The 24,155-nt window shown below is 33.9% G+C and overlaps 1 protein-coding gene across 3 annotated transcripts; it reads right to left on the bottom strand.

Moving 5' to 3' along the window:
• Positions 1 to 3,653: 3,653 nt before the first annotated feature.
• LOC114195358 (amino acid permease 3-like) lies at positions 3,654 to 14,882 on the bottom strand. 3 transcript variants are annotated; one of them, XR_003606473.1, is made up of 9 exons: positions 14,699 to 14,882; positions 10,172 to 10,281; positions 6,688 to 6,876; positions 6,274 to 6,507; positions 6,038 to 6,131; positions 5,734 to 5,948; positions 5,506 to 5,645; positions 4,670 to 5,389; positions 3,654 to 4,013 (listed from the first exon to the last, which is right to left on the bottom strand). XR_003606473.1 is itself a non-coding variant. In XM_028085790.1 (6 exons), the coding sequence occupies exons 1-6, from the start codon at positions 6,800 to 6,802 to the stop codon at positions 4,736 to 4,738; spliced, it is 1,452 nt and encodes a 483-aa protein (XP_027941591.1). In that variant the 5' UTR covers positions 6,803 to 7,190; the 3' UTR covers positions 4,550 to 4,735. The 3 variants fall into 3 exon arrangements, 1 of the variants encoding a protein (XP_027941591.1); XR_003606472.1 differs by lacking the exons at positions 10,172 to 10,281; positions 14,699 to 14,882 and having other exon boundaries at positions 6,688 to 7,190; XM_028085790.1 differs by lacking the exons at positions 3,654 to 4,013; positions 10,172 to 10,281; positions 14,699 to 14,882 and having other exon boundaries at positions 4,550 to 5,389; positions 6,688 to 7,190.
• Positions 14,883 to 24,155: the final 9,273 nt, after the last annotated feature.

A 24,155-nucleotide genomic window follows, 5' to 3' on the forward strand; every position in this document is an offset into this window, starting at 1 on the left:
ATCCCACGGAGAAACATTTACGTATATTGTGTTTGGAGGAAGTAATTTAATTCATTTGAAGAATTTATTTATTTTTATATTACAATGCTTTGTTTAGATAAATTAATTAAAAAAATTGAAATTTAAGAAAATTTTGAAGGTATTCCAAATAAATAAAATAGAAAAATTTCTAATACACTAAAAAAAAAGAATTTTGAAATTTCCCTCCTTTTCACTATACTCATTATTCTCATGAAGGTTGAGTCAAGTTGGCTTAGGTTGAAGACTTAGTCAAGTCAGCTTAGGCTGAAGGTTCCGTCTTGTTGGTTTGACTTGAATTGAAGGTTCAACAAAGTCGATTCATGTTGAAAGTTAAATCGAATTAGCTTAACTTGAAGTTTGAGACAAATTGACATGAGTTGAAGACTAAGACAGATTAACCAACAAAAAGGTTGAAGCTGATCTAGCACAAGTCGAAGGTCTAACTATTTTGGCATAGGTTGAGTCAATTCGACACATGTTGAAGGTCGAGCAAGTTCAACTCGGAGCTAAGGTCGCAATGAGTTGGTATGGATTGCAGGTTAACCAAATATGCCTATGCCAAAGGAATTGAATGAGTTTGTTTAATAAATCATTTTTCTCTATTCGAGATTTAAATAAAGTGTTGAATAATGTTTAATGTTTGTAATAGAATTGAATGTTTTAGACAATGGATTGGTAGACTTGATAAGGCGTTAGCCAATTAGTTTGAACTCAAATTTTGAAAGAAGGTAAATATACATGTAAGGTAGGTTATTCAAGTGTATTATTAAAAGGATGTTATAATCGATAAATATTATACATTAATGAAGAGAAGGAAAATTGAGTGCATGTATTTCTTATTTAACACATTACATAAAATTTCATAAGACATTTCAAGAATGTAGAAAGGAAAAAAAAGAGTCTATGTGGGTGTATAACTATTTTTGTAGGAGCAACTAAAGTTATTTTACTATATGTAAATAGATTTTATAGTTTAGAACCAAGGTACAGAAAGTCTCTATTTATAAGGAATAAAAACATATACAAGATTCAATAAAGATCCAATACAAACCAATAGAAAAAGAAAATCCAATTATAAGGTCCAATAAAGACACAAAATAAAAGATTGCATAAAAAAATACTAAATTTTTATCTTAGGTCCAAACCTACTTCATGGTCCTTAAGAAGGTCTCATTCATGACGTGATTATCAACATTATTCATAGAAAGCATTGGACTCTTACATGGGATATCCCAGTACAACATTTTGACACTACTTCCATAACCATTGGAGGAACACATTGAGACCCTTTCATAGATGGAAATATAAATAGAGAGTTACCTTTCAATTGGAAGAGGTTACCCATAGATAATTATGATAGAGCTACAAATCTAGATCAACATGTGGTGACAAAAAAAAAAGATGAACATTTACTTCAATAAAATGTTTTGATGATGATGACTTATGAAGAAATGTGAAAAACTTAATGATGATTCCTTGAAAGATGTTGAAGACTTAAAGAATGTTTGGATTCAAGAGATACATTGAAGACTTAAAATTTTAGTAGTTTACTTATTGAAGTCTTGTAATAAGTGTATCTTATTTAAAATAGTTAAATGAGTTTGTCAAGAGTCAAAAGACAGAATCCAAACATCAAAGCATTGAGAGAGTTTTAATTTTTACAAAAACTCACTAGAATAATCGATTACCAATGATGTCTTCATCCTTTGTGGGATTTAAAGGTGGTGTTCATCCCTTGTAGATCTCAAGGGAGATGTTCATCCCTTGTTGATTTCAAGGGAGGTGTTCACCCCTTAAGGATTTCAAGGGAGTTGTCTTTCATCTATTGTGGTTTCAAGAGAGGTGCTTTCTATCCTAATCTACTCTTACTTATATTTGTAATCTTAATTTATTTTTAGTGTTTAGTTAATCCCTCTTTAGAGAGATTAAGAACTTGACGTAGGGTTTTTTGATCTGAACCAGTATAAAATACCTTGTGCAATTTTCTCTTTCCTACTCTCTTTATATTATTGTGATTATTAAAATAAAGGAAGTGTTTTTAATTGAACTTTGATATTACAAGGTAAAAATTTTAAGATTTTTTATTTACAAACCAATTCACTTGCCTTCTTGGGTTTTGTCTACATGCGAAACATTTCGTTATGCAATTCTAACAACATGTTGGTAACCTATATACAATGGGCAATTGTCAGATAATTTATGTGTTTATCGCTTTATTCCGTTGATTGGTTTGACTTGCTAATAAGAAAGTTGGACACACAATTTGCAAGAAGTTGATCTCATCTCCTTACATCAATCGCCTTGGTAAAAAGTTGTCCAAAAAATGGGAATCTATCATATTGTTCATGGAAAGATTTGGCAAGGTGGTAATTAAGATCAAGAACTTGAATCCCAAATAGCTCTACTCGTATGATTACAACCCTTAGGCTGAAACCCTTTGTTGATAACCTGTGTAGAAAACCTACTTCTGATCTTGACAAATTAAGGCACCGACCACCAGATTCATTAAATTGAAGGGGTTACAATAATTTTGAAATAAGGTTTGAGTAGAGGCAACAGTTCCTAAAAAGAATTAGTATGAAAGAGACGATCAAGTAGACACCAACCTATGATAAGATCTAGGGAGCTTAGAACCACCAGTTTGCACATTGCACTTTGCTTAATGCAAACTTAGCTCAAATTTTGGATAAGGCTCTCAATGTTGAAGTAATTCCCACAACCCCAAAAAAGTTCCCAAACCTCCCTATGAAAATGAGTTGATATTACCGTAACTTTTAGCCACACAACTCCATCAAAGAATGTCTATCATTGGAAGACAAAATTGAAGAGTTAATACAATCAATCTAATGAGATTATGATTAAATTTGTTGGGAGACAACTTTGAATTAACTAACATTATTTATACTTAAATCATGTAAACTTTTTATCTTGTAAATGGTTACGCTTTTAATTTAAGTGAAAACGACAACAATCACATATGCATTCACAAGACAGAAAAAAAAAATACTAATTCTCTCTTTGGATGGCTTAACACAAATCTCAACAAGAATGATGAAATCTCTCTTTTCTCTTTCAATTACTCTTGTGTGTTTTTCATACTTTCTCAAAATCTTTATTTTTGTTAAAGGATTGAGGTTTTCCAAACAAGAGTACAAGTAGATATTGAATACATTTTATGTTTACAAAGATGAAAGTGTATGTTCTTAAAAAGGAAATAATTCCAAGACTTTGAATAAATCATCTTCTTAAATCTCATGTATAGAAAAAGCTTTTCATAGTTACAAAGTATATTTCCAACTTGACTAAAAGTTGTGTGATAAAATATAAGCGCAGCTACTGTAAAGACTAATTTTGATGCAAGTATTTGGAGTCACACGCTTACCGAATCAAATAGAGAAGTTACTTATGAATAGTTTGGTCTAAAATACTACGACTATTTTGAACTTCTTAAATACAATTTGAATTTCAAATTTCGTAAATAAAAAGAATTAATCAAAAGATAACATTTTATTGAAATAGGTGGGAATAAAGATTTATTATTAAATTAGATATTAGCATAATCGATAAATATTCTACATCAATAAAGTTATACAAAGAAATTAGATAGAATTCTCACTTAAAAAAAATTCAAATTCCAAAATGAGCAATTTTTAATATAAGAGAGTAAAAAAAAAACTTATATATTATGGACTTTGTAATTATGAGCTCAAAAACTAAGGCCCATTAATCAAAGTCTCTGTTTACAAGAAAAAAAAACCTATACAAGTACCGATAAAGATCTAATACAAACAAATAATAAAAAGAAAAAGACAATTACAAGGTCCAATGAAGACACAACACAAAAGTACAACAATTTTATTCTAGCTTGAGTTGAGGCCTATTCCTTAATCCTTAAAAAGGTCTCTTCATCATGCAATCATCAACACTATTCATAGATAGTAGTCACTCTTACATGGGATTGTGACCGACGATGGAGACACATGCAAACTAACCTGGCAGAGACAATAAACTTCATTATGAGAAAATCCAAAAATCTCAAAATAGGTCTTATTATCACTTCAACGTACAAGAGATGTAATGCATTCATCTAGATAGAAAAAAAGAGTTTATGTTATATTACTAAGTTAAGAGTTGCACAAATATAAACTAAAATAATAAAAGAGATGCATATATAGTCACATGTCCTTGAGTTCAATCGGCATAATATACATTTCTGGTGCAGGAAACAATTAATCTAAGAGAAGGGCAACATGGTGGAACTCTGGGCAAGAAAACTGCCTAAAATAAATAAAATATTATTATTTACAAACTATATTTTTTTAAATTAAATAATTAAAGTAAATCAAAATATAAAGTATTTGATTCATGATGCTGAGAAATTGATTTTAAATAATTGATTTCTCATCTGTAGAAAAAGTTAGTTACTTTCATAAATTAATTCAAAAATAGTTTATTTCAGTAAAAAAAAAACAAAAAACTAGAGATTAGGAAAAATAAATCCGAAAAACCTATACTTTGAAAACTTATGTATCCTGTAATCCTTTTTATTTTTCATTGGAAATTAGAGAGCAGAACAAATTACAAAGCATGAAGACACTGAGGAATAAACAAGACCACCTTCTTAGATTTCAAATTAGCAAAAGGTTACCTTTTCTTTCTCGTAAATAGCTAATGAAATCTTTGAGAATGATGTTAACAGAGTAATGCTAGAGAACTAGTAAGTGGTGGTGAATGGCTTGTAAACTTTAAGATCATCAAGAACCCCAGCAATGGAACCTACTGCAGCCAAAATAGTTATGATGCAACATGCAGCACTAAGCATCTGCAAGCATATCCATTTTGTACTCCACTTTGGTATTTTAGCTTGAGCAATATACATCTCCACCGGGAAATACACAGTGAGTGGCCAAAATCCAATGGCTCCAATCAGCCCCACAATGTCATTGAAGAATGGAAGCAGCATTGCCATCACAGTGCAGCAGACAACAAAAATTGTCCTCCAAACACACCTGAAGAGGTTCAGCTTGAAGGGTTTGGAACCAGGGATTGGTACTTCAAATTCCTTCGTCATAAAATCATTGTCTGGGAATTTTTGTGATGCGTTGTTTTCAATAAATTGGAACAGGGGTTGGCAGTAAACTTGGTATGCACCAACAAGGTGCACAACAATGGCAACATTGGCTATGTCAAGGAGCCAATATGGATTATAGAAGCCAAAACCAGTGAGAAGGTTTCCAGGGCTTTCATCTCCAAAAGCTGCATAGCCAAAACCACCACATAGCAGATAGAAAATGCTTGTCACTAAGACACTCACTAAAGTAGCCTTCGACATTGTCTTTGACTCTTCAGGAGGTGATTTGATTGTGTCCTGTTTCATAACAACCTCGGTTTTAGTTTAGACTTCAACCATACAAAATAATACCTAAGAAAATGTGTTTTGAACTGTGAAGTTCGTATGTATGTCACAAAATTCAGTAGATGTACCTGAATTTCTATAAGGATCATTGAGTAGGAGTAGGCAAAGGCTATGTTACCAAGAGCTTGGAAGGTTCTCCAGATTTTTTGGCTTTCTGAGACAACACCAATACTTACACCAGTTAAGCTTCCTTTGATCACTCCGTTTCCTGTTACAAGCACAATTCAAGTCAAATTTCCTCAATTCATAATGATAATAAATGATAATTCTCTAACATAATAGGAGTAGAATCATACCTATAACTTTAGCAATTCCAAGACCAAGTCCAATTATTGAGTATGTGAAGGACATGACAGCAGCCACAATAGAGAGCCACCACAACTCGTTGAAATCTGGGATTTGGGATAAAATAATTTCCGCAATTCCAAATGAAATCATGTAAACATTGCTGTTCATTTTGCATGGATCTTTTCCTCCGCTATTATGATAACAATTAGACCTTTTAACGGCCCTGTTTCATGAACAACCCACAACACAAATTAGTTCATTTATTGTTACACTTTGATCCACACAACAACACTTGCATCTTTGAAAACTCACATCATGCTTATGGAAGCAGCTATGGTGTACCCGATTGCCACTCCAAAAAGGTTGGCATACTGAACCAATGCACAAAACTTGACATTCATTCCACCTGCAAAACCCAAGAACGATTTTCTTCAATAACAACTCTTTGAATCCAATTACAAGGTAGTTTTAAGTTATACTTTTTTTGTAGAAATGTTATGAAAAGAGTTTGGAAAAGTTAGCATAGTTGAGTTTGGCAGCATGCATACCTAGGTAGGATCTGACAGCTTGAGTGTAGGTGTAGTTTCTCTTGCCATTAACTTGGTCACCAGTGCGGTAACAAGCAGCTAGAAGAATTGAGGTATAATAAGTGACCGCAGAGAAGAGAATCATTATAGCAGGACCAGCAACCCAACCAAGTTGAGCAATAGCCCAAGCCAAAGATAGTACCCCAGAACCAATAACAGCAGTTATTATGTGCGCACTTGAAGTCCAAACAGTTCCTGTTTTTGCGAAACTCAGAGTCAGTGATTTGAAATCATTAATTACCAATAACCAAAGCAACTGCTTCTGTTTGATTTAGAGTAAAAAAAAATGAGTTATTTGAAAATAACAATTCCATGACATGAAGTGAAATTGTAGTGAAGTTCAAAATACTTTAATTTTAGAGGCTATTTGATTACCAGTTCTTTTGGGACGACCATCATCATCAAAGAAATCGGAATCTGGTAGTTGAATCTGGTGTTTGGAGGCTGCAAATGCCTCTTGATAAGTTCTGCTTACACCGTTTTCCAACATCGTGCTTTGAGAGAGAGAACCGACCCAAATTAGGCTTCAGAGTCTAATATATGCAGCCTCAGAGATTGTGCTCACTGTTCAGTAGGATTGAGTTATATGTATGATTATGATAAGTTAATTATCAGTCAAGTAAAGGAAAATAAAAATGGAAGAAGGTGTCTCTGAAATATGGACTTATTGATATGAGGTGGTGGATTTTGTGAGAAACAAATTTCAAGTGTTTTTACACACACACACACACACCTCTTGCTCACAAGAATTTCAGAAGGAGAAAATGGTGTGTTTGGGTGAGAAAGAGCAAGGAAAAGTGTGTTTACGTGATGATCTTCAAAATTCAGAGAATGTTTGAGGTTGTGAAGAAATTGGTTTAGAGGGGTTGTACTTGTGCACGAAACTAAGAGGTGTGTGGGGGTATATATAAGAGTCATGGAACTTGAAAAAGAAGGTATTTTGGACAATGAGTGGAGTTACTGACCCACATGCCACTATGAGTTCAAAAAGTCGTTGTAAAGTAAGCATGAGAGTCAAATTTGACCATTTTCAAAACACATGGTCATATGGGTGCAACTGAAATTAAATTAATCATAAGTCTGTGGTAATCATTTCGTATCAAAGTTAAGTTAATTCTTAACCGTAGGCTTGTAGATACTTTTTAAATTAAATTAAAGGCAACAATTAAAACATCTCAAATATTAGTTATTTTTTTCCGGAATATAAAATTAAAAAGCAACTTCTTATAAGAAAATGTCCACTGAAGTATACTCAATAGGACGAATTTCTTAAATTTAATTATTGAAAAACAATACAAATCTTACCTATCATCATGGATCTATTTGTTTTTTCTTAAGTTAATTCCTAAAATCGCTGATTTGACTCAATTCTCTGTGGGTTAGGGTTACCTACCTGTCACCGTTCTATTAATTTAAATGTGAAAATATCCCCAACTTTCTCACTTCGGGTTTTTCCTTCTCCTTTCGTTTGTACCTTTTTTTTTTCCTTTTTTCTTCGAGAAATTTCTTTTGAAGAACACCAAATCATGAAAATCATCTTCTAAATCAACATGACTTGGCCATTCTTAGGATATTGCGAAACACAAATTGCAAAAGACATACCTAATTTAGACACTTCATCATAGTTATTGTTTTGTTTTCGAAACTAAGTATTCACATGTTTTATTTTGGTATTCACAACATGAACGGAAGAGTTATGTGCAAATTAAACATTCTGAGTTACATGTCATAATTGTATTTGTGGTAACCATATAAAACTAATTAGTACCATCACGTATTACGAAAGTTTTGTAAATTATGATTATTTTTTAGGATGGTCATCGCTAATTTTAATTTTTTTGTTGCTATAAATTAATATTGTTTCTCAACCAATATTATTAATTAGAGTTTCTTTATTATCACTAACAATATTTTTCAACTAATCTCAAACATGATTTTTAGGTTAAAGTTATGAGATATTATTTCTAATTAATGCCAGTTAGATTTATCTTCAACCAAGGTTTATTAGAATATTGGTTAGAATATATTTCAACCATTATAGCTAGGACTAGTTTTTGGCTGATTCAATGTTGGTGAGATCACCTTGTGGTTAGGGGTGTCAAAACGGGCCAGCCCGGCCCGTTTTGGCCCGGCCCGTTTTTGGCCCGTTTAAAATGGGCTGGGCCGGGCTGGCCCGACAAGGCAAAACGGGCTGTTTTTTTGGGCCCGGCCCGTGGGGTGGCGGGCCGGCGGGCCGACGGGCTGGCCCGCCATCCTTTTCCTGATATGTTCATTTTGTGGTCCAAAATCAGATTTTAAATCTTTTCATTTCAAATTTAGTTGACTACATGCAAATATGCTTACATTAACATACTGCATATGCATTAATAAGAGGTGAGAAGCGACGCTGTGTGTGTGGCGCAAAGGTGAGAATCGGAAGGAAGAGTCGCGTTGTGGTTTGGTGGTGGGGTGGGGGGTGCGCGCAGTAGTGTGAGGGAGAGATAATTAAAAAATTTGGCACCTTCGCCTTCTTCTCGCTCTTCTCCACAAAAACAAAAAAAAGGCTCATTTTTTCGCTACTTTTTATAATAATAAAAATGGGTTTGATGTTTGCACGGGGAAAAACAAAAAGGATGGCAAAGGAATAGGAAAAAATTAAGAAAAGAAGAAAAACGAATTGTGGGTTTGTGTGTTCGTAATTTCCATGAATGTGTGCAGTGTCCTCCACCTGTTTTTGTCTTACGGCCCGCGGGCTGGCCCGACGGGCCAGCGGGCTTGACGGGCCGGGCTGTCATGGGCTAACGGGCTGAAATTCGTGGCCCGACCCATACTTTTTCAGTCGGGCTGGCGGGCCGGCCCATCGGGCCGGGCCTATTTTGCCATCCCTACTTGTGGTAGATCTCAACCATATTTATTTGACTAAAGTTTAGTGATTATTTTCTATAAATATCTAGAGAAATTTTTGTCCATCAACATGTCTAGTATTATTTGATAATAATTTTTATATTTTATATTTTTTTTATTTAATGAATATTGGAATCCCGTGTTTAGATAAAAATTAAAATTTTATAATTTGGATTTTTTTTTAAAAAATATTTGAAAAATTAAATAATTTATGAAAAAGAAATTCAAATTTAACATATATAAAATTTTCAAAACAAATTATTTATTTCCTTTTAAAGTAAGAATAATAATAATAATAAGACTTAATTAAGTTCCAAGTTCGTGATAAATTTAAGTATTTTTAATTGAATTCTTATTAATATTTAATTTATTTATTAAGTACTTAAATTTTTTATGTTTTTCAATTAAGTCTTTATCATTTTATATTTTTATTAACTAGATGACTTAGTTGTTATTTTGCTGCATTATTTTGTTTACTTGCATCCGCTTGTTAAAAAATGTAAAAATATATAATTAATATAAAGTGATATGTAGTTGTTTTTATTACTTTCATTGGAAACTTGTTAACTTGTTGAATAACAACAACGGTTCCATTAGTGTATTCATCATGTTCTCAATGATAACAATGAAAGTCATTTGTTATGTTATATTAAGTGTAATATTATTTTTTATATTAATCACAACATTTCACATTCATTAATACTGTGAAGGCAAATGAATAAATTGACCGAACAAGATAATAATCATGTCACCGACATGTAATAAAAAAAGTTAAATAATAAAAATTCAATTTAAAAACTTCTTAATTAAAAATACCAAAGTTTGTTCCAATGTTTGGTTTTCCTTAAACTTAAAATAATAGTGGTAAAGATGTTTTCTTCAAATGTTTCAAAGACAATGCAACAGTTCTAAATTGAAAAGATAATAACAACAATAAAATTTGTTAACAAATTAATTGAAAGTATAATTGTCATACCTTCAGCTACAAGGGTCTTGTCTCTCTGTATGCTTCCTTTTCTTTTGTTTTTTTCAGTACCACATTACTTTATCACATTCAATGAAATCACAGAGCTACTACAGCAGCAGCTACATAATATAAAATGAACAATTATATCAATAAAAATAATAATCAATCAGTAGTATAGAATATAATAGAATAGAAGAAGCTACAGTGTTTATTCAAGTAGCTTCTGTGCCTCACTTCAACTCCTCTATCAACCTTATATAGTGGAACAAATGCATTATAGACCTACAAAATATCATTATAACTCCACTTTAAAGGACCACTTTGCAAAAACAATTCTCTTGTGTGGAGAATAGGGTTCCTTTTATAATTCATTCTGAATTGAACTATTTGCCAAACAAAGTGCTACACAGTAGGTATATTTATATTTATCAACTTTTTGAGTCAAATTGTTTCCTTTTTATGGTAGTGATCGTAATATAGTCCATAATACTGGCCAATTAATGGATCTTTCACTAGGAAAATGCTACAGAAAATTCCCATAATTAGTGGAAATGGGGCATCTAATTCGTTATGTTTGGTTCCCAATGACTATGGAAAAAAGGGTAATTATTAGAGAAAGTCTCCTTGGGGTATCTTTGAGTATGTTTATCATTTGACTAATTTTAGGGTTAATTTATTCTTCTAAATAATCTTTTCTATTTTAATTGGCGGGATCAATCCACTACTTCTCTGAATTCCAAATGTAGTAAGCTAGATACCACTATAGAAATAAATGTTTACAATATACAAAAGGAGATTTTTAGACTGCGTTCTTAACTTTGTTGTTAGGAATAACAATGAGGTCTGACGAGGATGGGTTCCGCTATCCCATATTCATTTCTATATAAAAAAATTCATCTTCATTCTCATACCCAAATCCAATGGGTATCGTTTGTCCCATCTCCATCCCCATTGGATAACGAGTATAATTTAGTATTCATATCCGTACCCGTTTTCTTACTATTTTAATATTAATTTTAATTAATTTTTATAAAATAATAAAAAATTACGGTTAAGGAAACATAATATTATTAAATATTCAATATTATTAATTTTAATTACTACTTCAATATTAATTTTAATTAACTTTTATAAAATAATAAAAAATTATGGTTAAGGAAATATAATATTATTAAATATTCAATATTAGGAAGATGATTGTTTCTTCGATATCAAATACTTTGAAATAAATAATAATTGTTTACATTTTAGATTAAAATACCGAATAAAATTTCATGAGAACAAAAACATTTATTAAATTTGCAAACATTAATGAAACCTAGTTGATAAATTTAAAAATATTTAAAAATTATATATAAAAGAAAAACAAATATTCAAATTAAAATATATTTTAAATGTTTGTTTATTTCAATTTTTTAAATTCTAATGAATCTCTTTTTTATACACTAATAAAAGTTATAATACACCACTTGATCAAAATGACGCAAAGAAAAAATAATAAACATAATAATAAAATTTTGACATAGATCTTGTATCTTTTGAATTCTAATATATGTTAGATGGTGATAAAAAAATATTAATGACAATTATATTAAATATTTATATTGTAGTAAATAAAAGTTATTTATACAATTCTTGTGAAAAAATCACAGTATGATTGATAATGAGGTAGAAAATAAAAAATAATTAGATAAAATATATCAAAATAGTATTCTACATGATGAAAATAAATAACAAATAAAAATATTAAAAAATTAATAAATGTGTGTCTTAGAAATAATTTGAGAGACTATTGAAATAAATCGTACAAAGAAAAATAAATATATAATTAAGGGTATGATAAGATGAAAAATAAATAACAAATAAAAATATTAAAAAATTAACAAATGTGTTTCTTAGAAATAATTTGAGAGACTATTGAAATAAATCGTACAAAGAAAAATAAATATATAATTAAGGGTATGATAAGATGAAAAATACCTTAGAAATTTAAGAAAACTTTTCAAATATCAACATATATACTCAATGATTGAGAAATAACGAAAATTGTTTTAGCGAAACAAAAGAGTTCTTCAAATGAAACAAAAATGAATAATAATAAGTAAATAATTTTTTTTATATTACCTAGTAAATGAAAGACTTATGTTATTAAACACTTAAATTGAAAGTACCCAACATTCTCATATGAAAGGAAAATATATAATAAATAAAAATATTAAAAAATAATAGAAATATTCAAATGTGAAACATAAAAATTTGTAATTGACATACATTATTTTAACATAATTACATAAAGGTTATGATAAAATAAAAAATATATTAGAGATGCGAATGAGTTTCATAACAAATCAAATAATTAAAAGAAATAAAAATTTAAAGTATATATATATATACATTTATTATCATATGAAAATAAATAACAAATAAAAATATTAAAAAATTAACAAATGTGTGTCTTATAAACAATTTGAGAGACTATTGAAATAAATTGTACAAAGAAAAAATAAATGTATAATTAAGGGTATGATAAGATGAAAAATACCTTAGAAATCTAAGAAAACTTTTCAAATATCGACATATATACTCAAATGTTGAGAAATAGCAAAAAAATTTTAGCGAAACAAAAGAGTTCTTCAAATGAAACAAAAATGAATAATAATAATAATAAGTAAATAATTTTTGTATATGACCTACTAAATGAAAGGTTTATGTTATTAAACACTTAAATTGAAAGTACCAAACATTCTCATGTAAAAGGAAAATATATAATAAATAAAAATATTAAAAAATAATAGAAATATTCAAATGTGGGACATAAATTTTTTTAATTGACATACATTATTTTAACATAATTATATAAAGATTATGATAAGATAAAAAATATATTGGAGATGCGAATGAGTTTCATGATAAACCAAATAATTAAAAAAAATAAAAAATTGAAAGTGTGTATATATATATATATGTATATGTATGTATATGTATATGTATATATGTATATACATATACATGTACATACATATACATACATATACATATACATATACATACATAAAAAATTGTATGTATATGTATGTACATGTATATGTATATACATATATACATATACATATACATATACATACATATATATATATATATATGTACATATATATATATATATATATATATATATATGTACATATATATATATATATATATATTTATATATATATATATATATATATATATATATATATATATATATATATACATATATATATATATAGGTTATTTTATTAATTGTGAATATTTTAATTATTTAAATGGGGATGAAGATATGACGGGGACGAATATTACGGCGGGGATATGTACATCCCTATACCCATGCCCAATTGAAAAAGTCGGGGATTCCCCATACCCATACTCATACAAAGTCAATACGGGGATTCTCCGTCAAAACGGAAACGGACTCAGACAATACCCACGGAAACAAGTTTATTAGTTCTCTGAATTCCAAATGTAGTAATTGCTAGATACCACTACAGAAAGAAATGTTTACAATATACAAAAGGAGATTTTTAGACTGTGTTCTTAACTCTGTTGTTCAATCAAACGATTGGGTTTTATTTTGACCATTAGTGCAAACATTTGATTAAAAACAAGTGAAAAAAAAAACGCTTAAAATATACATAGTTCTTTTATATTACTAATATATTAAATATACTTCATTTTCATTTCATAATTTCTATAACAAGAATATTAATAATTAAATATCAAATAATGCTAGAGAGATGCGTGGGTATAAATAAAGTGAGTTTAAAGTAGGTTGAGCGTATTTTAAATTGAAGTTAGAATACTTTTTTAACAAAATTGATTTTATTGAAGCTAGTATTCATCAAATTGATGTAGTTATAATTTATTTTTAACATTTATTTATGTTAGTATTTGTTAAGTTGATACTATATAATTCAGTTTTAATATTTATGTAAGTTAGCGTATGCTCTATCACTCTATTAGAGGAAAACTAACCTTTTATGTTAACGATTTATTTAAACATCGATGAAAATGACAATAAATGTACAATGACATTTTTAAATTTGTTTACGTTGAGATTTGATGAAAAACTATTTAAATTAAGACTATCAACTTTTTTTTTTACTCATGATTTCAACGTGATTTTCCTCCATTTTTTCTTTCTACATTTACATTGTGTGTGAGTGTTTTTAGAGGCGTTGGAGGTCATTTTCCTCCATATTTTTTCTTTTTATATTTACAATAATCAATTATAATTTTTTAAGTCATAATAATAACTATTTTAATAATTAACAATTTTTTTATTAAAACTTCCGCATAATGTAAAAAATCATAATAGAGCACTAAAGATTTTACCACCCAGTTCAATTGAAGTCAAAATATATATGTACAACAACTAGTTGATGTGTCTTCTCATCAAAACAATTCTTATACACATAGCATATAATTTCACTAATACAAAGATAAATATGCACATAAAAAAAAAAATCTAATTATTACGGCAATGGAGAGGAAAATCACCTGGATAAAGGAGATCCCTCTCTTGATATTTTGGTATGCCTTTTGTGTGCTCTTGGTGACCTAATTATTGCTTCATTTTCTTCCAAAAAAAACTAAGCAACTTTCAAAGTTTGATTGCTCCTGCAAAAGAGAAACAATCACCTCCTCCTTTTTTTTTTTCTTTTGGAAGGGAGGAGGAGCTGAAAAAGTTGTGTGCACCTTGGTGGAATGTTTGAGAATATAAGAATTTGTAGGGTTTGAAAGGATAAAAAATAGATTGTGGTGAAGATGTAGAGATAAATTTTAGCTACAATATCCTGGACGAGTGTCTAGGCATACAAATTGCTGAAATATTCTAAACCAAAGTCAACCATTCATTTTACTTTTCTTCAATAATATAAAGAGTGTGCTTTTAGATTTGTTTAAATTTAGCTTCCACAAATAAAGTTGGCAAATTTTAGTTTTGAGATTATACCTACGTGCGTTATTCTCTCAGATTCTTGTTCATATATAAGCGGTTTATGAACCCCACTCTTCTAATATAGAACTTTTACTAAGATCCAATATTAGGTTTTCCATCCAACAGGACTAGAAAACTCTCCCTTTTCTATTTATATAACTAAAATTTATTACATGAACATAACATTTTTATAAATGATTAATCTTATAATTTAAAGTTTTTTTTTTAATTTTTAAATTTAAATTTGATTGTTTCTAATAATGTATGTTTATTGGATGTAGGATTAGTACGTAAAAATACTACAAGAAAATCATTATATAGTAACTAATTTAAAGACTAAAAATAACTAATCATTATATTGACTAATTTAAATACTTTTTTATAAACTAAAAACTATTGTAATTTAAAATAGTCTTTATTATTAATAAAAATTTATAACTAGTTTGCAAATAAGAGTTTAAATTGGTCTCTAAAATTAGTCACCAAAGTTTTAGCTACTTATACTATTAGTTTCTAAATTAGTTTGTATTTCTTGATTTAATGGTGAAAACGATGACAACTATTAATCTCAATAAGAAATCGCATTAGACACAAGTGTTTTGTCTTACAGACAATACAACACTATGTAATCTTATTTAACATGGCACAAATGTGCTCAGACAATATACACACAAAAGTGAGCTAACCACATAAAAAATAATAACATAATCACTTATTTTATATTGTGGGGAATATGTACTACTTTCATATGCCAAAGAGATCTGTATGTTGTGTTTGGATCCGCATGAGTACTCTTCATGCGGATGGAAAGTGAGTTGCATACGTGTTTGGTTTTACTGATTTGCGCTGATTTAAGAAAGCAGATTTGCGCATGAGTTGCATATTTTTGCACTCTCCACAATGAAGAGAAATGCAGAAAAAATAACTCATCACATTAAAATTACTTCATTGTCCCTGTATATAAAAATTGATTTGTTTTATATATAATCATTTATATATATATATATATATATATATATATATATAATAATTATTATTATTATATATTAATTATATGTATATTATAATAATTACTATTATATAATAAAAAATATATAATAATTATATGTATATTATGATAATATTGTATATTAATATATATATATATATATATATATAATTATACATATATATTTAATTAATATTTTTTTAAATATTAATAATAATAATAATTATTATTATTTTGATAATTAGAATTAAATAATAATAATATTACTATTATTAATATTATTATTCAAATAAATCTTTTTTTTAAATGAATTAATTATATAATATAAAATAAATTTAAATAATGGAGAGATATAAATTAAATAGTCTATATTATAAATCATTTTAAGTTATCATTAAGAATAATAATAATTTATTTTAAGTTATTAATTAAATTATATTTTTCTAATTTTAAATAACATTTTTAATTTTATTTTAATATAATTTCTTGGATTTACATGGAAGGTTAAAATGATAATCATCAATTTACTCTATTAAAAGTTATAATTTATTAAATTTTATCAATCACATCATATACAAACTTTCATAAATTTTTCAGTTATATCCACTCAAATCATACTATCTTTCTTTTAATCCAAACAATTTCATCTTTATCTACAAATCAGCATAAGTTCACTCTCCCAAATCCACACCCCAATTTAAACACAACATTAAGTGATAACACATTTTATATACATATTTATAGCTTTCTTGTATACTGATTATACTTTTCAAATGTTTTATTTTCAACTTTTTAGCTCATTTCCATTTTTTAGTAATAAATATGATTATTTGATATATTTTCCTTAATTTTATATTTTTTAACTCATTTGACCTTCATCCATGGTTTTGGCCATAACTTTCTATGTAGATATTACTTTTAGCTTATTTTAGTTGGAATGGATTCTACGTTTCCATAGTTTTAAAACCAATATATCATTAGTCGGATTTAAACTTCTCTGATATTTGTTCTGACTCGAGTAAGATTTGTTGAAAATTTGTAAAGAGAACCCTTCAAATTTGACTTTTCCTTGTATTAATTCGGTTTAGGGACTTGATTCGAGTCCAAATTAAGCATACATTAGCTTTGTATTTTAGAGCCTGTATATAAGACCTTTATTGAGTTGAAAAAGTGAAGAGAGAATTCATTTGCAAAGTTTTAGTTTTTCTTCTTTTTTTCTCTTTTCTGTTCTTATTTTACTTTTGTCTTTTCATATTTTTTTGCTATGTTTTTTTCTTTTTGTTGCGCATTTTTACTTTTCAGTAATAGAGAACCAATTCTTTGAGGATCAATTCACCAGATTAAGATTAAACTACGTCAGATGATTTTTGGTTTGTTTTGTTATTGAATTTCTGGTTGATTTGTTCTCATTTTTATCATTTTCATTTCTATTTGTTCAAACATTGAATTTTCTTGAACTTTAAGTCTCTTGCACTTTAGTTTCATACACTTCAATGCATTCAATTTTCTGATTTCATTTTTAATTTGCATTTTTTTGTTTTTAATCCCTAAAACCACCCAAGTTAATTTGTATAGGAACAATGCTAAAAATTGAATATAATTGAATATAGCATGTTGCTTAAAGAAGAAAATAATATTTATTGTGTCATGAAGTGCATTAAATGCCCATCATTAACCGTTCTTCAGATGAAATGAAGGCATTTGAAAAGAGCTTGAGTTACTCAATGGCCAACATGTTTTTCAAAACCTTATAAAGCAACTCAAGGAGAAGAAGAAAATGAGAGATTACATTGTAGTGTCAAAGACTGCAGAAACATTTGGGCAACATAAGCTAAGTACCCTATTTTCAATAAAATCTTTCTTTGTTGAAAATAAAAAAAACAAAACATCATACCATAAACAAAATGCTAAGAAATAACAAACAAGATAAAATCAAAGAGAAAAAAAAACAAATAACACATAAAATAATTAATGGAAAATTATGGAGGAAGATGACATCGATGGTCCATTGCTGGAGAATCCCTCCATGGCTCAAATAAAACTGCAAAAGGAAAAATAGAAAAGAAGGGAAATGCAAAGTCATGCTTAGTTGTAAGTATTTATGTAACGTCCCATTTAATTTAATACGTAAAATTAAAGGAAACGTCACGTGATAATAGCATAACAGCGCAGTGCTGGGGTCCTTAATATCACCCCTACAAAAACTAGGCACACCACGATGCCGATAAAGGTAGAATAACTGTTTAACTAAAAGATTACAATCCGACAACCACGAATACAGGGGCCATAGCCCTAAAGAAAACATGAAAGAAAGAAGCGTGAGTTCGAGCCCAGATGGCTAAGCTGCTGGATCATCGTTCCCTTGCTGGCCACGAGAACTTCGCCCATCTGCTCCCATCAACCAAGTTGATGATCATCGCAAGAAAGAACAGCCACATACATCACAACATTACAACAAAACGGGTAAGCTAGAGCCAATCAACATGTTCAACATGCAATCAAATATATTCTCATCATTTCATTCACATAGCAACCAAACATGGCAACACGGGATCTCGCTTAAGCGAGATCCCTCTCGCTTGGGCGAGTTGCCTGCTCGCTCAAAAGTTGAGCGAGCCGCCCGGGCGACGTTTCGCGCAAAAACCTTAGGCGAGCTCCCTGTTTCATCTCGCCTAGGCGAGATTGACTCGCTTGGGCGAGATTTACAGGTCTCGTCACTGTTCTTCACTGTAACAGTCATGAAAACGAACCAAACCAACATGCAAAGCATTCTCAAACATCCAAACGACAGATCTAACCATGTAATCAACAAACGACGCATAAACAGCTCCAAACAGACTCGAAAACTAGAACCCTAACTTCCCGTACCTGGGATTCAAGCTAGCAAAGCGCTCCGACACTCCCTCGACACCGAACACACGAGCACAACAGCTCAAGGGGCGAATGGAAAAACTGAAAGGATAGAGAAACAGGAGCACAATATGGGTTATTTGGAAGCCCTAACGGAAAGAAACGAGAAAGAACCATGGAGACGAGAATGGCTAGCATAGTACTTACATGGAGTAGAGGATAGCTTCAAACTGGGTCAACAACAGTGGGGGCGGAACCCTAGCAGAAGGTGCGTGGCGGCTGCAGCTTGAAGCAAGGACCAAGGTTCTGAAAGTGTAGGGTACCCTAGGTTTTTAGGGCAGACCTAAGGGTATATATGTTGGGCCGGCCTTAGGCCCAACTACAAGGCTGAAAAGGAAAATGAAAGAAAATGGGCCTTACATTCTCCCCAACAAGAAAATTTTCGACCTCGAAAATAAAGACTCACCAGGTAAACAAGTGTGGATGTGATTTTCTCATGTCCTCCTCTAACTCCCAAGTCGAGTCACCTGTCCTCCGATCCCAGATGACTTTGACAAGACTGACGGTCTTCCCACGACGTTCATCAACCTTGCTATCCTCAAGAGCGATTGGTGGTACTTCCACCGTGAGGTCTTCCCTGATCTGTATATCCTCAGCTTCCAACACGTGAGCCGGATCGAATACATACTTCCTCAGCTGTGACACATGAAACACTGGATGAAGGTTCGCCAACTGCGGGGGTAAGGCTATCTCATAAGCCACTGGTCCAATCCTCCTCGTGATCTGATACGGGCCAAGGAATTTGGGCGAAAGCTTCCTTGAGCGGAGAGCCCTTCCCACGCCCGTGGTTCGGGTCACCCTCAAGAACACATGATCTCCTGCTGCAAACTCCAACGGCCTCCTCCTACGGTCTGCATAGGCCTTCTGCCTACTCTGCGAAGCCAACATCCTATCTCTCACCATCCTCACCTTCTCGGTGGTCTGGGCTAACAACTCGGGTCCGACCAACACTGCCTCCCCATCCTGATACCAACAAAGAGGAGTCCTACACCTCCTGCCGTAAAGAGCCTCGTATGGCGCCATGCCAATGCTTGCATGAAAACTGTTGTTGTAGGTGAACTCTATCAAAGGCAATACTTCGTCCCAAGCACCCAGATGATCCAATATGCAAGTCCTCAACAAATCCTCCAACGACTGGATCGTCCTCTCAGACTGGCCATCTGTCTGAGGGTGATACGCTGAACTCATGGTGAGCTTGCTACCCATGGCACTCTGCAGCGTCTGCCAAAACCGGGATGTGAATCGTGGGTCTCCGTCGGAAACTATGCTCGAAGGTACTCCATGTAACCTCACAATCTCTTTGACGTACAGCTGGGCCAACTTGGCCATGGACATCCTCAAGTTCATTGCCAGAAAGTGTGCACTCTTGGTCAGTCGATCTACTATCACCCAGATAGTGTCATGTCCTCTAAAAGTCCGTGGAAGATGAGTCACGAAATCCATGGAGATGCGGTCCCATTTCCACACTGGTACCTCTAACGACTGTAGAACGCCACCGGGTCTCTGATGCTCCACCTTCGCCTTCTGACATGTCAGACATGCGGACACAAACTGAGCCACATCCTTCTTCATCCCCTGCCACCAGAAAGTTTCCTTGAGGTCCTGGTACATCTTAGTCATGCCAGGATGCAAGCTAAGACGACTCTTGTGTCCTTCCTCAAGGATCAACTTCCTCACCTCAGCATCATCAGGAATACATACTCTGCCTCGAAACCTCAGTATGCCATCATCACTCACAGCAAAGTCTCTAGCCTCATCTGTTCCAAGCTATTCTCTAACTCTGTTCAGACCAGCATCCAACAACTGTCTCTCTCTGATCGAGCCCAAGAAGTCACTAGATATAGTAAGGGTACTACACCTAATGGACTCGGACTCCAACTCCACCTGTAGCCTCATATCTCTGAATTTCTCTAGTAGTTCTACCTCTTTTATCATGAGATGTGCTGTGTGCACCGTCTTCCTACTCAAAGCATCTGCCACTACATTTGCCTTCCCCGGATGATACAGAAGCTCAAAGTCGTAGTCCTTCAGGAATTCCATCCACCTCCTTTGCCTCATATTCAGCTCCTTCTGATCAAACAAGTACTTTAAACTTTTGTGGTCGCTGAACACCTGAAACTGAGCACCATACAGATAGTGCCTCCAGATCTTCAAGGCAAAAACTATCGCTGCCAACTCAAGGTCATGAGTGGGGTAATTACGCTCATGTATCTTAAGCTGTCGTGAAGCATACGCCACTGCCTTCTTTTCTTGCATCAAAACACATCCAAGTCCAAGGTGAGACGCGTCGCAGTAGACTTCAAACGGCTTTCCGACATCCGGAATCACAAGTATCGGTGCACTGGTCAGTCTCTTCTTTAGTTCCTGGAAACTCTCCTCACACTTATCCGTCCAGGTGAAGGGTTGGTCTTTCCGGGTAAGCAAAGTCAAAGGTGCCGCGATCTTGGAGAATCCCTCTATGAACCTCCTGTAGTATCCTGCTAACCCCACAAAGCTCCTGATCTCTGTGGCTGATTTAGGACTTTCCCACTTTACCACTCCCTCAACCTTTGCTGGGTCCACTGCAATCCCTTGGGCGGATATCACATGCCCCAAAAACTGAACTTCATCCATCCAGAACTCGCACTTGGACAACTTGGCATACAACTGCTTCTCCCTCAAAACACCAAGCACCAACCTCAGGTGTTCTGCATGTTCCTCCTGGGTCCTGGAATAGATAAGGATGTCGTCTATGAAGACCACGACAAACCTATCTAGGAAGGGTCGAAAGATCCTGTTCATATAGTCCATGAACACTGCTGGGGTGTTGGTCACACCAAACGGCATAACCACATACTCATAGTGGCCATACCTCGACCTGAAGGCTGTCTTCTGTACATCATCAGCCTTTACCAAAATCTGATGATAACCCGATCGCAGATCTATCTTCGAGAACACCGATGACCCATGCAACTGATCCATCAAGTCATCAATCCTCGGGAGTGGGTACTTGTTCCTGATAGTCACCTTGTTCAGTTGCTTGTAATCCACACACAGGCGTGAACTCCCGTCCTTCTTCTTCACCAACAACACTGGTGCTCCCCAAGGTGAAGTGCTGGGTCGGATGAACTGTTTCTCCATCAGGTCTTCTATCTGTTTCTTAAGCTCTACCAACTCTGTCGGAGCCATGCGATATGGGGCCATCGAGACCGCGCCTGTTCCTGGGACTAGATCGATAGAGAACTCCACCTCTCTACTGGGAGGCAACCCTGGTACCTCTTCTGGAAACACATCCCCAAAATCCTGTACAACTGGTATCACAGACGTCATTTCTCCCCTCTCCACCTCCATATGTGTGAAGATCATGTAGCACTGCGCACCGTCCTGTAGCTCCCTCATAACTCCCTGGGAGGAAACCAACTCATGTTCCTCTGAGTCGGGAAACAACAACTTCTTCTCCCGACAATCTATCAGGATGCGATTGGCAGAGAGCCAATCCATCCCTAAGATTACCTCCAACTCATGTAGAGGTAGGCAGATTAGATTCACCTTGTACCTACGCCCCTCTACCTCCACTGGACACCGAGCACACAAAGACGACGTCGTGACCAATCCCGACGCCGGAGTAGACACCGCAAGCTCACACTACAGCTCGCGCACCGGCAGACCCAACCGTTCCACACATGCATTTGACACAAAAGAGTGTGTCGCTCCAGAATCATATAACACACAGCAAGAAGAACCAGCTATCATGCAACTACCCATAACCAAGTTACCTGAGCCTGATGCCTCAGCTCCTGACATGGCGTACACTCTGCCCGTCGCCTGAGGCCTGTTGCCTCTGTCTCTCCCCTGATGCTGCTGGGGTGCCTGAACTGGAGGTTGTGTCGCTGCCCTGGTAAGGTTGGGACAATCTCTCCCAAAGTGGCCTTCCCTGCCACAGTTGTTGCACCGACGATAACCCTCCCTACGTGGACACGCATACCTCGGGTGGGGTCCTCCACATGAGTAACACCGAACTCGACCCTGCTGCGGAGGAAAGCTCCTAGACTCCTAAGGCTGATGGTGTGGTCTATCATACGGTCTCCTCCGCTCCTCATGTCTGGGCCTGGACCCAGATGGTCCACCAATCCTCTGGGGCGGCTGTGATTGCGGTGGGCGCTGGCCTTCCACCTCGCACTTCATCTTCTCCATTACTCTGGCCTTCTCTACCAGAGCAGCAAAGTCCTTGATGGACAAGGGTGCCACCATCAAGCGGATGTCTCCTCTGAGGCCGTTCTCAAACTTACGGCATCTCCACTCCTCGTCAAGCGGCAGTGTGTAGAAACGACTGAGGTGTTTGAACCTCTCAGCATACTCTGCTACTGTCTTCCCTCCCTGGGTCAACTGGAGGAATTCCACCTCCTTGGCGTAACGGATGCTATCAGGAAAGTACTCGGATAGAAATCTCTCCCTGAAAGTTTCCCATGTCACTGGCTCATCCCTCTCCTCTAGGATGGATCTGGTGCTGCTCCACCAATGCTCTGCCTCTCCCGTGAGCATATAGGCCGAGAATGCCAATCTGTCCCCTGCAGGGCACATCTTGGCATCATAGATGCGCTCCAAGTCCTTCAGCCATTGGTCTGCGGCGTCAGGACTAGCCTTCCCATCAAACTTTGCTGGGTGGTGCTTCAAAAAGTCCTCCAAGCTCCACTCCCTGACAGCATGTATTGGCTCAGGACCAAACACAGGTGTCGTCGTCCTGCTCTCCTCCATCTGGCGGAGGGCCTCCATATGCTGCCGATGAGCATCCTCAGCAGCTACCCTTGCAGCCTCCATCTGCTGCATCACTGCCTGTTACTGCTCAAGCGACGCCGCCTGTCGCTGCATGGATGCCTCATGCTGCTGCATCATTGCAGCACTCTGCTGCGTCATAGCTGCTACCATTGCCTCTAAAACTCTGGCGATATCTGGTGTGTCCCCCTGGGATGACTGAGAAGCTCGGCGAGGAGGTGCCATAATCCACTGGCACACAGAAAATCACTTGGTTAGGTTCGATAAAGGCAAGAATTTAACTAAGAACACTCAGAAGACACAGAGAAAGCTAAGCGGACATCCAAGTCCACAGACCTAAGGAATGACCGCTCTGATACCATAAATGT

The sequence above is a fragment of the Vigna unguiculata genome, chromosome 8 (genome assembly GCF_004118075.2).
Source record: "Vigna unguiculata cultivar IT97K-499-35 chromosome 8, ASM411807v1, whole genome shotgun sequence".
NCBI classification, from domain to species: domain Eukaryota; kingdom Viridiplantae; phylum Streptophyta; class Magnoliopsida; order Fabales; family Fabaceae; genus Vigna; species Vigna unguiculata.